Source organism: Vanrija pseudolonga, chromosome 4, assembly GCF_020906515.1.
Source record: "Vanrija pseudolonga chromosome 4, complete sequence".
In the NCBI taxonomy this organism is placed as follows: domain Eukaryota; kingdom Fungi; phylum Basidiomycota; class Tremellomycetes; order Trichosporonales; family Trichosporonaceae; genus Vanrija; species Vanrija pseudolonga.
In genome coordinates, this window is record NC_085852.1 from 3,149,969 (window position 1) to 3,162,374 (window position 12,406).

Sequence of the window (12,406 nt, forward strand, 5' to 3'; positions counted from 1 at the left end):
CGCCGAGTCCAGGCTCTGTGCGTGATGGTGCTGTGCTTGATCCGATAAGTGTAACCTGGTGCGACGAGGCGACCAGGCAACAATGCGACACCGGTACGCCGGAACCGCCTCGCATTCCCACCAGTCGCGGCAGTCGCGGCGCGCTGGCGGGCTAGGACGACCTGATGCCCGCAGTGGCCGTCGAGCAGGAGGGAGGGTCGTGCATAGCTTGCTTGGTCGCTCCTCGGTCCCACATATAACTTGAGCGCAGCAGGTGAAGACCAGGCCCCTCAAAGCCCCCTAACCGCGCGCCGCGCACCAAAACGACAACATGTCGACGACGCCTACCCCGCGCGTCCAGCTGTCAGTCGACACGGCAGTGAACCGCGACCCGTCAAACTCGCCGGTGTCGCCCTTCCCGGCGCCTCTATCGCGGCACGACACCTCGCACGACACGTCGCACGCGCACTTTGTCAAAGATGCCGGGTGGGACATCCTCAAGCACCGTCCCCACAAGACACTGTTCCACTGGGCACGCGCGCTCGGCGCGACCGCTCTGGCGCGTATCTGGCCCATTTTGCTCTTCACCGGCGGCTGGAGCACCATGGTCGTGCTGGTCAACCTCAAGACGAGCGTGCCATTCCACTTCCCCAACACGATGATCACGGTGCTCGGTGTGTTGCTCGGTTTGACGCTCAGCTACCGGTGGGTGCGGGCTGGCTCTGGGCAAGGAGGGAAGTTGCTCACGCTGACGCCGCAGCACGTCGTCGGCGTACGAAAAGTACTCCGAAGGCCGTCGCCAGTGGGCCAACATCACGCACGCCTCGAGAACGTGGGCCCGCACTGTGTGGTTCCATTGTGAGTGGTGAAAACAAAAGGCGACGGCGTACCTGACAGCACAAGGCCCCGACTCGTGCGTGCCCGTCCCGCCCGAAGACCCAGACGAGCGCGCAAAGGACGAGGCCAAGGCCGTGCTGGAGAAGAAGACCTCGGTGCGCATGGCCCTCGGGTTCGCCGTCGCCATGAAGCACTACCTGCGCGGCGAGGAGGGTGTGTGAGTGACGCCGAGGACCGTGCTTGCTTCCTTCGCAGCTCGCTCACACCCGAACCAACTCAGGCACTATTCCGACCTGTACCCCCTCGTGTCGTTCATCCCCTCGCTCGGCCTGCCGTCAGGCATGGCGGGCGCCGACGCGACGCTGGGCCAGCTGCCCTCGCTCAGCGCGCACGACCACGGGCAGCACCACCACGTCGAGCTGCAGCGCGCGGAGAACGTGCCGCGGTTCCGTTTCTCGGACACGTGGATCGCGCGCTGGGTGCGGAGGGTGTTCCGCCCGCGCAAGGAAGCCGCGCGGCGCGCGCAGAAGCGCCAGTCGAGCGCCGACGAGCTGGATGATGCCGAGCTCGGCGAGCTGGGCGCGCAGGTCGGGCGCCAGAACATCCCCCTCGAAGTCACAGTCTACATGAGCATGTACCTCGCTGCCCTGCAGCGGCGCAAGACGCTCGACGTGCCCACGACCAACATGCTCTTCGGGGCGATCAACCAGCTGACCGACGCGCTCGCCAACCTCGAGCGCATCCTGACCACGCCCATCCCGTGGAGCTTCAACGCGCACATCTGGGAGGTGTCGTGGATCTACTGCCTCGCGCTCCCGTTCCAGCTGTACGCGAGCAACTTCAAGTGGATCACGGTCCCCGCGACTGTGGTCACGACGTACATCGTCATGGGGTATGCTTCGATCGCGGAGGAGATTGAGAATCCGTTTGGGTACGACAAGAACGACCTCAACCTCGGCTACTTCTGCCGCGAGATCATCGCCAAGGAGCTCGACGCCATCACGAGCACGCCGTTCCGCGACCCCTCAGACTGGATGTTCAGCACGCTCAACCGGCCACTTGGTGTCTGGCAGCCAAACGCCGTCAAGTTGGCGGATACTAGCATTAGCGAGCTGCGGGGCAGGCTGGCGAGGGGCTCGGTTAGCTGGGTGCCGCCGAGTCGCAAGGAGTCCCTCGTGTCCGAGCCCGCAAGCATCGCGTAGGTGGTGGTGGTTGCCGACGAACGTGGTATAGGCCGTTGTTTATAGAGTTAGAACGCATGTATGCTTGCCGCTCGCGCCGCAACACAATGAATGGCTTCATTAGAATATCACTCTATTGCCTGTCGGTCTCTATCTCCAATGTCCCAAGTTATAATAAATAGGTCCAAAACGTGTCACTCTGCAACCTTACTTGGTGTAAGGCTTGGTGGCGTTGTAGTCCTTGCCGAGGCCGAGAGCCTCAGCGACACGGAAGGCAATGTCAACGTTGCCCATGACACCGCGGAAGAGCTCGTGGCCGGGGCCCCAGGCGTAGATGGGGACGTCGACGAGCGAGTGAACGCCCTGGCCCTCGGAGACGTCAAGGTTGCCGGTCATGGCAAAGCCATCGAGGTTGTCGGTGGGGTTGAAGAAGTAGCCGCTGGCGTTCTTGGTGGCGGGGACACGCTCGTGGTCGACGTTGATGGCAAAGTCCTCGCGCTTGTCGGGGAAGGCGGCCCAGCCGTGGGCAATGGCGTAGCGGGGGTCCCAGGTGACGGGGAAGCCCTCGCCCTGGGGGCCGGCGTACTCGTCGTGCACGGTGGGGCTGACGCCCTGGGGCACAGTGTAGGCCGAGAGACCCGAGTTCTGGTACACGCCGACGGCGTTGCGCTTCTTGCGGTCCGAGTTCTGCTCCTTGAGGAACTTGGTGTCGGCCGAGCCGTAGACGTCGAAGCCGTGGCCGTGGTCGGCGGTGACAACAACAAGGGTCTCGTCGAGCTCGCCAATCTTCTCGAGGTGCTCGAGAGTAGCGCGGACAGTGTCGTCAAGCTCGAGGAGATCACCGAGGGCGCGGTCAACGTCCTGCACGTGCATCTCCTTGTCGATGAGGGCAGCCTCCGACATGAGCGACCAGCCGGTGCCGCGCTTCTTGGCACGCTGCGAGAGGATGTCGATGGCCTTGATGGTCATGTCCTTGAGGCCGGGCTGGTCGTAGGCACCGGCCTTGCCGTCGGGGGTGACGGCGAGGTCGAGCGTCTTCTTGTAGACGTTCTGGTCGAGCCAGGTCGAGATGTTGCCGCGGGTGAAGATGGCGAGGGCACGGTCGTCGTTGTTGAAGGCGTTGAGCTGAGTCTTGGTGTAGCCGACCTGGTAGCCAGCCTTGGCCCAGCGGTCGAACTGCGAGATGTTGCCGTTGCCGGGGCCGGGGAGGAAGTTCTCGGCACCACCGCCGAAGAGGAGGTCAACACCCTGCCAGGGGTACCACGAGTAGTTGCCGGTGATACCGACGAGGTACTGCTCAATGATGGAGGTGTACTGCGAACGCTGCGAAGTGTGGGTGACGACAGCGGCGGGGGTAGCGTCGGCAATGTACGCCTTGGAGACGATGCCGACCTGGCCACCGGTGATACGGCGGTACATCTCGAAGATGGTCTCGACCTTGGCGTTGGCGAAGGCCTTGCCGGTCGAGTCGGTGTAAGCGTTGAGGCCGTTGACAGTCATCTTCTTGCCGGTGAAGAGGGCCGAGGCCGAGTTGGCCGAGTCGGTGATGAACGAGTCGAGCGAGTGGGTCATCTGGGCACCGTAGGCGGGGGCCTCGTCGAGCTTGAGCTTGGACTTGTACTTGCCGTTGACCGTCTTGTGGGCGAGGAGACGGGCAGCCGAGATCATGGACGTGGCCATGCCGTCACCGACGAAGAAGATGACGTTCTTGGCCTTGGCCTCGCAGAACTCGAGGACCTCCCAGTTGGCCTCGGTCTTCTGGCCATTGTTGTACGAGAGCACGGCCTTGTACTGGCCGGGCTTGTGGAGCTGGACGTTGCGGAACGACTTGGAGAGAACGTTGACGGGCGTGGGCGCCTTGTTGTCCTGCGCGAACAGGTCCTCGTAGTAGGTGAAGTTGTACTTGTCAACAGCGGGGTCCTCGACCGAGAAGAACTTGGTCACGTCGACGAGGTCGCCACCGTCGTGCGAGAGCTGGAAGGTGAACGAAGGGTCGGGCACACCGCCGTTGTAAGCCTCGGAGCCGTTGACGGGCGCCTGGACCTCGATACGGATGTCAAAGGTCTCTGAGGGAGCGTGTTAGTCGAGTCGCGTCAAGGTATGTTGGGTAGGGCGGGGAGGCCAAGTGTGGCAGGCTGCATGGCTCGGGAAGGGGTACCCCGTGGTCTGAGGCCGAGGGCCCGACCGGTACGCGACACGGTACTTAAACGCGTCGTAGGTGGGCGGGGAGGCCGTAGTGGTGTTGGCCCAGCGCGCCAACGCCAACAGCAACAGCCGGTGGGTGTAGACGCGTCGTCGCCCAGCCACCACCCACCCACCCACCCCCACTCCATCACCACCACCAACGTCATCACCGTCATTACACCCCCAACCCCAACACACAACACTCACGGCCGGCGATGAAGTCGGCCTGGTCGGGAGGGAAGACACAGCCGAGCTTGGGGCACGCCGCGGTACGGCGGAAGGTCTGGGCGTTGGCGCCCGTCGCGAGCGCGGCGAGGATGGCCACGGCAGTCGAGAAGCCGAGGGCGACCATTTTCAAAGAGTGTGTAGGTGTTGTGTTAGTGTTCTGGGGGTCGTAATGGGGCCTGGTGAGGACCAGTTTTTGTAGCAGGCAGCAGCAGGCAAGCTCACGGCCGACGGTGCTGCCGCAAGGCAAGGCGACGCAAGGCAAGGCAATGAAAGCCCTGCTTCGGTCGTTCCTGCCCCCTCAGTGTCAGCTTGGCCTGCGGGCCGCAACTAAGAAACGTGGGCGCGGCCAGTCCACAGATCGTAGTGGTATGGGGTGCTGCATGTGGACGCTGGGGGTGACTTGCTGCGCTATTTCCAGCCTGAAAGCTTGGCACGGAGAATGAGTTTGTGGTTGTTGACGCAGGCGGCGGAGGCGGCGGCGCAGGTTAGCTACATAGTAGTAGCTCGCGGCTTCCAACCGACGCTGCGGCCGTCATCGATGGGCCCTGTTCCGGCTTATGGGGGTGGTGGGCTGGCTGGCGCTGGGCGCTGGGCGTTCCAGGAGGATGATGCAGGAGGTGGGCGACATCAGTCAGTCCAGTCGGCCGGCCGTCAGTGGGTCGTTAGCAGTGAGCGAGCAGCAGCAGGAAGCAAGGCGCGTGGCCCCACGTGCGGCGCAGCGCGTGGTCAGAAGCTTGTTTCGCGCGGAGGGGACCTGACATCGGTCCGAGCCGACGGTATGGCGCACCGCAGTACGCCTTTGCCCAGGGTCGGCGGCGTCGGAGCAGAGGGCGTCGCGCCGAGGCATGCATGCCCCGAGGCGGTGGTGAGCATGCAGTGGATGGGCGGAGGAAGAGACGATGTGAGCAAAGGTGGAACAGTTGACCCTTGAGCTAACTGAATATGATGGAGTGGAAGGAGTGAGGTGAGGGTTCCAGACTGTCGAAAAGTCTTGGCGCTCGACGAACGTGCATTCTGGTCTGATAACTCTGCGAGGCTGCTGCCATCCAGCTCCGCTCGGATCGATGTGCGTCAGAGGCGCCGCAGTTGGAAGCATGCGATCCACAGTGCCAAGACCGCCTCAGGGGTGTGCAGGGAGTGCAAGTCGAGTCCTTGATCATAGTCGCATGCATGCTTGAAGAAAGAATGAGCGATGAATTGTCTGCCCACTGCGCTGCCACATGACCCTTCACGCACGTTTATTGTTGATTTTTGCCAAGAGATTGATAACAAACTCGGTTGCGACACCTTTTGGGACTCAGGCACGATGGCCTCGAGGCGGCTCGGCTTGGCACGCAGGACTTGAACCTCACGGCGACTGCAGGCCCCCTGCGTAGCGCGCCAGCCCAACGGCAGAGGTATGCATTAACGAGCGGAGTGATCAGCAGGTGCTATTCATCCTGGTATGGAGTCGAGGAGTCGAGCGAGGACAGCACGGCGCGGCCCCCCGCGTCCACTGACGGGTCCGGTTCCATCGGCAGTCGGTGCCTCGCTTCTCCGGCTCCATCATGAGAGGTGGGCTCCGCGAACGTGGTTGATGGTATGTCGCCGCACTCCGCCAAGACTTCGGCCGATTATGTTGTTAGCGAGCGAGCAGCGAGCGGGCGGACGACCAAGTTGTGCGCTAGCCAACGTGCATTCCGGTATTACGCCGTCCTGTGCTCCACACTTGTAGTGTGCTGATGAAAGTGGGGTCCATCAGGCGGCGGACAGCGAGCAAAGCAAGCACCGCCTGCCCGCCCGCCGGCAAGCACGCCGCCGGCCCGTGGGGGAGCGCTGACATGTGTTGTTCAGCCGGACGTGCATCATGCAGTCATCGTCATCCTCGTCGTCATCATGTACCAATGTCATGAAAATCTGGCGCGGCAGGCCATCCCACCGACGCCGCTGTGCGACCTCGACCACGCGAGGCCCGACAACAGCGGCGAACTAACGGTCCGCAATTGCCAGCCTGTACACGCTAGCTAGGCACCGTTGATCTCCCGCTGAATGCCAAGCTGCGCATAGTGGGACTGAGCCCACGCCGTCCTCTCGGCGGCGGAGGCGGCGGCGGCGCGGGGTGGAGGGGAGGGGAGGGGGGTGGACGGACGGAGCACGGACCGCACCGAGCGCGAAAGGCGGAGGAGATATCGGCCCAATGTCGGTGCCTCTCTATCGCCCGCCCTAGCCCTCCCTGGCACTGTCACCCTGGTATGTGTCGCCAGCCGCGCCAGCCAGCCGCCATCCGGCCCGCCTGGCTGCGCAGTCACCACGCTGACACTTGCCTGCGCGCGGAACCAAAGCGCGCCTAAGAAATGTATGCCAAGAGTCCTCGTCGAGGGGAACAAGCGGCTGCCAAGTGTCTTGAACATCTTGGCTTTATGTAGTGTTGGCTGCGTCGCACGCTGTCTATCTCCCTCCGCTCGAGACAAGTGAGGAACGTGCTTTCTGATGCTAGTCGCTAGCGAGTCGGGTGAAGTGATGTGCATGCACGTTCGAGCTTTGGAGTCATGACGGGCAGCGAGAGGCACCTTGTGGAGCGGGGTGGGGCGGTCGTGTGAGCGGGTAGTCGGACATGGTCTTAAGATCAGCATCAGCATGCATGTCCAAAGTTTTCCCCCATCAGCACGCCACTGCTTGCCATCTCAGCAGACAGCACCGAGTGACGACAAAAGGCAAACTCGACGCCGACTAAAGACAAAACCGCCTCCCAAGCGGACACACTTGAAGCCACACCGACGACGACACGCCGCCACGCGCGCACACCATCACAATGGCCTACCTCCACCAGTACGACTACATCTTCGCCATCTGTCTCCTCTTCTCGGCTCTTGACGCTTACAACATTGGTGCCAACGATGTCGCCAAGTGAGTCGCCACAGCGGGCGGGTGCCCCTGGTGCCCGCCACATTCCGCACCGAAATCCACCACTGACACCCCACCCAGCTCGTTCGCCACTTCGGTCTCGTCCAAGTCTCTTACCATGACTCAGGCCGTCATCCTCGCCGGTATCTGCGAGTTCCTTGGCGCTGTCCTTGTCGGTGCCAAGGTCGCCGGCACCATCAAGAACGGTATCATCTCGCTCTCGGCCTTCAAGGGCAACGCCGGCATTGAGATGCTCGCCTTCACCTGCGCTCTTGCTTGCTCGGCTACCTGGCTCATGATCGCCACGCGCAACTCGTGGCCCGTCTCGACCACCTACTCGCTCGTCTCTGCCCTCGCCGGTGTCGGTGTCGCGCTTAACGGCCCCAAGGCCGTCCAGTGGGGCTGGAACAACGGCAAGGGTCTCGGCACAATCTTTGCCGGCATGGCCATCGCCCCCTCCATCGCCGCCGGCTTCGGTGCCACCGTCTACCTCCTCACCAAGTACATTGTCCTTGTCCGCAAGAACGCCATCAAGTGGGGTCTCGCCGTCGCCCCCGTCTACTTCTTCACCGTGACCGCCGTCCTCACCATGTCGATCGTGTACAAGGGCTCGCCTTCGCTCAAGCTCGACAAGCTCCCTAAGACCACGATCGCCCTCGCCATCGTGCTCACCTCGCTGGTTGTCGCCATCCTCTCCACCATCTTCTGGATGCCCTACGTCTACTGCAAGGTCGTCCGCAAGGACCACACCCTCAAGTGGTACCACTTCTTCCTCGGCCCTCTCCTCTGGAGCCGCAAGGCCCCCGACGCCCCCGCCGACGCCGACCACCAGTTCGTCCCCGACTACCGCATCCACACCAACGGCGGCCACGACTCGGCCGCTGCCGCCCCCGCTACCCGCACCTCGTCGAACGGCACTGAGGGCCACCTCGAGTCCGAGGAGAAGGTCAAGGACCTCGAGGCCGGCTCTGCCGACCAGCCCATCCGCCGCAACGTCCCCCTTGCCGAGGTCGAGCAGAAGGACGTCAAGTACGGCTTCCGTAACCCCGCCCCTCTTGAGGGCCTCTTCATCCTCCCCTCCAACCTCTGGAAGATCGTCTCGCAGTGGATTCCCTACTACCTCACCCGTGGTATTCTCTTCGACGTTCACGCCGCCCAGGTCGGCCAGGGTGCCGATGGTGAACGCATCCACGAAATGCACGCCTCGGCCACCGTCTACGACAACGAGATTGAGCACATGTACTCGTTCCTCCAGGTTCTCACTGCTTGCACCAACTCGTTCGCCCACGGCTCCAACGATGTCGCCAACGCCGTCGGCCCCTTCGCCGCTGTCTACTACGTCTGGTCGGAGGGTGTCATCACCCCCAAGGACACCCCTACCCCCACCTGGATTCTCGCCTTTGGTGGTATTTGGATTGTCATCGGTCTCGCTACCTACGGTTACAACATCATGATGGCCCTCGGCAACCGTCTTACCATGCACTCGCCCTCGCGTGGTTTCTCGATGGAGCTCGGCTCGTCCATCACTGTCCTCCTCGCCTCGCAGTACGGTATCCCCGTCTCCACCACCATGTGCATTGCCGGTTCGACCGCTGGTGTCGGTATCTGCTCGGGTGGCTTCAAGGCCGTCAACTGGCGCGCGTTCGGCTGGATTCTTCTCGGTTGGGTTCTCACCGTCCCCATCGCCGGTACCGCTGCCGGCTGTCTCCTCGCCCTCTTCATCAACGCCCCTCACTGGTAATCTGTGCTGCCACTCGGGCAGTGCCTCGCACACACACACCTCCATAGACTCTCTCTCTCTACTATTCTCGGGTTTCCTACATATAAAACACCGATGTATTCTTGCATTGCTACCAAGAGACGTGAGGGTCGGGGTCGCAGGTCGCAGGCAGCTCATCTGACTTCTGCTACTCAAGTATCGCTGCATACTAGATGTGATTCAGGCTGCAGTTGGATGAAAGCGTATCTACAACTCGTTCTTGGATGGTGACACGCAGATGGATTTTGATGTTGATTGATGATGCCACGTGGCTCGCTACTGGCCATCACTTGGCAGTGCGGCGGCGCTTGGGAGAACGGTGGGTGCCACTCTCGTCCTTGGGGTCATAGACAACCGTGAGGGGCGTCTCGCTGCGCTCAAAGTTGTTGCCGCCATACGTCGTGCCACGCCCATTATCGATCAGGCGGAGGCTGCGGCGAAGAGCGGGTTGGGCACGTGGACCACCTCCGCCGCCACCGATCTCGAACACAGTGAAGCCGTTGCGCGTGAGAGCGTTGCCCGTGCCATACTGGCATGAGCCACCCGCCCTCGCATTCGCCGCACTTACCTTGAACACGACAGCGCCCTCGGGAATGCTCTCATCGGCCTTGAACGGGGCCCTGTTGGTAGGCATGGTGGGGCCAATGACGCTGCCGTCGACGTACAGGTCGGTGCCGATGCGCTCCTTGGCCCCCTCGTCGAGGATGCCGAGCGGCTTCTGGCCGGTACACGACGGCGGGGACATCTTCCACGGCGCAAGCTTGCCGCCCTCAAGCGTAACCGTGATGGAGCCATAGTAGCGGAGCTGCTTGGGCGTAGGGCCGTTCACGATGAATAGCTGGGCGGGTGTCAGTTGCAGGCCTAGCCGGCACGGCTTACGAGCGGCGAGAACTTGTAGTTGCGGTCATAGTGGACCCCGTCGCAGTCGCGGTCGACCCATCTCGAGTCGCGCAGAACAGTCGCCTTGTGCCCAGCGCGCGGAATACCAAGCTTACGCCCGTCAATGACGGACTCCATCTTCAGGTCAAAGTCGATGAGACGAGGGGCGCGAGCCACGATGCGGAAGGGCTGTGTCGTCAGTTTCGGTGCGCAGCAGGCGGTGGCAACACGCAGCACCCACGCGCTCGACGTCCACCTCGGCGACCTCGACGTAGACGACGCGCAGGTCGCGGTTGCCCGTGCGCTCGGCCGAGATGAAGTCGGGGTTGTGCTCGGCTGGGTGGTGTCAGTGCGGTGGGCTGGCGGTCAGGCTCACTGATCGCGCCGTCCGCATTCTCGTACTCGAGGGACACCTGAGGTCAGCTGCTTGGCAACGCACCCTGCAGCTCACCTCCCAATCGCGCCAGAAGCCGTTCTTGATCTTCATTGTCGGGTTGTGTGAATTGGTGGTGTAGTGAGAGAGTGAGTGAGGGGAGGTGAAAGTTGGAAGTCGAGGGGCGGACGAGACATGAGCGCGGCGAGGAGAGATCGGCGCTCGTGCCCAGCCGCTGATCCGCCGATTGACACGTGGCCTCGCAGCCACGAGGCTCGAACACATGAGGCAGGTGCATGGTCTCGTGGGTCTTAGAGCTGTTGCAGGCGTACTGGATGATGCAAGGGCACAGGTGCACCAAAGTGACCAGCGAGGGTGACTGTGGCGTTGCGGCTCAATGTGGATGGACACGGTTGTTACATGACGTCTCTCTGTACTGGGGCTTATACTAACTCTTTCGATGATATACAGGGATCTGTTTACTAATGGAGCTTACACACATGATGATTGGACTGGTATCGCGATGAATGGGAGGATGCGTTATGGAGATGACGGTGATGACGGAGGTCCCGCCTGGGGAGGGATGTATGCCACGAGCCTACTCCAGCTCGCTGTCGGAATCCTCGTCCGACGCCGCGTTGTCAGACGAGCTCGAAGAGTCCTCAATAGTAAAGTTGACGTCGATGAGAATGTCTTGGAGGTTGCTGGGGCTGATCCCGTCGTCATCCTCGGGGTCGTAGATGACGGTGAGCGGGTTGGGGTTGGCCTTGAACTCCTTGCCGCCGTAAGAGGACTTGGTCAGGCCACGAACTGGACCGGTCTTAACGGCAACTCGCTTGTGGTATGGGTGAGGGCGAGCGCTGGTGGCGGTGACTGAGGGAAGAATCCCGTTCTTCACGAGCATGGCCCTCGTGCCGTACTTATGAGTGAGATTTAGATGCGACCGTGAAACTCACCTTGAACACAACGGTGGCTGTAGGGATCGCCATGTTCCTCGTGTAAGGGTAACGATCCTCCGTGGGTGGAGCAAGGCCAGCAACTTTCCCGTCCACGAACGCGTCCGTTGTCTGGTCTTGAATCGCCTTGTCGAGAATACCGAGAGGCTTCTTGCCAGTGGATTTAGTCTTCCTAGTGAAACTTTCTTCACCGTGTCCAGCTTCGAGTACGACAACAATGGAGCCGTAAAACAGATGCTCTCTCGGGAGGGGGCCATCTTCAATGAAGAGCTGCACTTGTCAGACACAGAATGTATTCCACAAAACGAATGTGACTTACAATAGGGGAAAACTTGTAGTTCATTTCGTACAGGTTGCCGCACTGTTCGTCCACCCACTCGCAATCCTCCACCTTGTTGCTTGCCTTATCAGCAGTCAATGCAATGATCCCATTGTTGAGCTGGCGCCCATCGATGGTTGACTGAATGGTGGTGTCGAATCGGGGAAGGGCACCAGTAGTGTTCTTGGCAACAATGCGGAACGGCTGATAAAACCAGCGCCCCGACGTCAGCGCCAATGACAGGACACAGTGGGACTTACACGTTCATAAGTCACTTCAGCGTAAGCCACATCCAGGGGCCTGTTGCCAGTGCGCTCTGCCGAAAGGTGTTCGGGACAGTGCTCAACTGTTTGTGTCAGCTCGCCAAGGTGCGCCTTCCTTCAACCCAATGATGCGCTTCTTGTCGTCCATGTACTCGAGGTACACCTGCCATTAGCATGCTACAATGCCGGCGCTTCTCACCTCCCAGTCGCGCCAGTACCCAGTGCTAGTTATCTTCATACTTGATGGAGTTGTGGTTGGTGGTGCGGTGGTGTAAGTTGAAAGCGAGGTGAAGTGGAAGAAAGAGAAAGTGAGGGAGGGGGTGGTGAGTTTAAATACCCCGCCTGGTGGGGTGCGAGTTCGAGGAAGCCGAGGAAGGTGAGGAAGGCGAAGCCTGTCGTCGGGGTCAAGGGCGGCGCGTACCCATGAGCTCTTGAGTACACGTTATGGATGTCAGTGGTCAAGCAAACATGCGGGGAGGCAACGCAGAGCGCTTGAGCACCTGGCTCAACCTTAGACTTGACGGCTGTCAAGTCACGCTGGAACACTAGGTGCATGTATATCATA

General features: G+C 61.4%; 5 protein-coding genes across 5 annotated transcripts; 2 read left to right on the forward strand and 3 right to left on the reverse strand.

Annotated features, from left to right (window-relative positions):
• Nucleotides 1-228: 228 nt before the first annotated feature.
• Nucleotides 229-2,018, forward strand: sll1024_1 (UPF0187 protein; the record flags this gene model as incomplete). Its single annotated transcript, XM_062773093.1, has 4 exons — nt 229-684; nt 740-837; nt 877-1,033; nt 1,097-2,018. Exons 1-4 carry the CDS (start codon nt 311-313, stop codon nt 2,016-2,018), a joined length of 1,551 nt encoding a protein of 516 aa, XP_062629077.1. The 5' UTR covers nt 229-310.
• An 82-nt stretch (nt 2,019-2,100) lies between these two features.
• On the reverse strand, nt 2,101-4,533 carry phoA (Alkaline phosphatase 4; the record flags this gene model as incomplete). The annotated part of the gene is made up of 2 exons (XM_062773094.1): nt 2,101-4,063; nt 4,389-4,533. The coding sequence occupies 2 exons, from the start codon at nt 4,531-4,533 to the stop codon at nt 2,205-2,207; spliced, it is 2,004 nt and encodes a 667-aa protein (XP_062629078.1). The 3' UTR covers nt 2,101-2,204.
• A 2,667-nt stretch (nt 4,534-7,200) lies between these two features.
• pho-4_0 (Phosphate-repressible phosphate permease pho-4) lies at nt 7,201-9,033 on the forward strand (the record flags this gene model as incomplete). The annotated part of the gene is made up of 2 exons (XM_062773095.1): nt 7,201-7,295; nt 7,374-9,033. The coding sequence occupies 2 exons, from the start codon at nt 7,201-7,203 to the stop codon at nt 9,031-9,033; spliced, it is 1,755 nt and encodes a 584-aa protein (XP_062629079.1).
• A 304-nt stretch (nt 9,034-9,337) lies between these two features.
• LOC62_04G006527 (uncharacterized protein) lies at nt 9,338-10,417 on the reverse strand (the record flags this gene model as incomplete). The annotated part of the gene is made up of 5 exons (XM_062773096.1): nt 9,338-9,889; nt 9,931-10,119; nt 10,172-10,266; nt 10,307-10,343; nt 10,382-10,417. 5 exons carry the CDS (start codon nt 10,415-10,417, stop codon nt 9,338-9,340), a joined length of 909 nt encoding a protein of 302 aa, XP_062629080.1.
• A 484-nt stretch (nt 10,418-10,901) lies between these two features.
• On the reverse strand, nt 10,902-12,079 carry LOC62_04G006528 (uncharacterized protein; the record flags this gene model as incomplete). The annotated part of the gene is made up of 4 exons (XM_062773097.1): nt 10,902-11,222; nt 11,260-11,529; nt 11,579-11,782; nt 12,041-12,079. The coding sequence occupies 4 exons, from the start codon at nt 12,077-12,079 to the stop codon at nt 10,902-10,904; spliced, it is 834 nt and encodes a 277-aa protein (XP_062629081.1).
• Between the last annotated feature and the right edge of the window lie 327 nt (nt 12,080-12,406).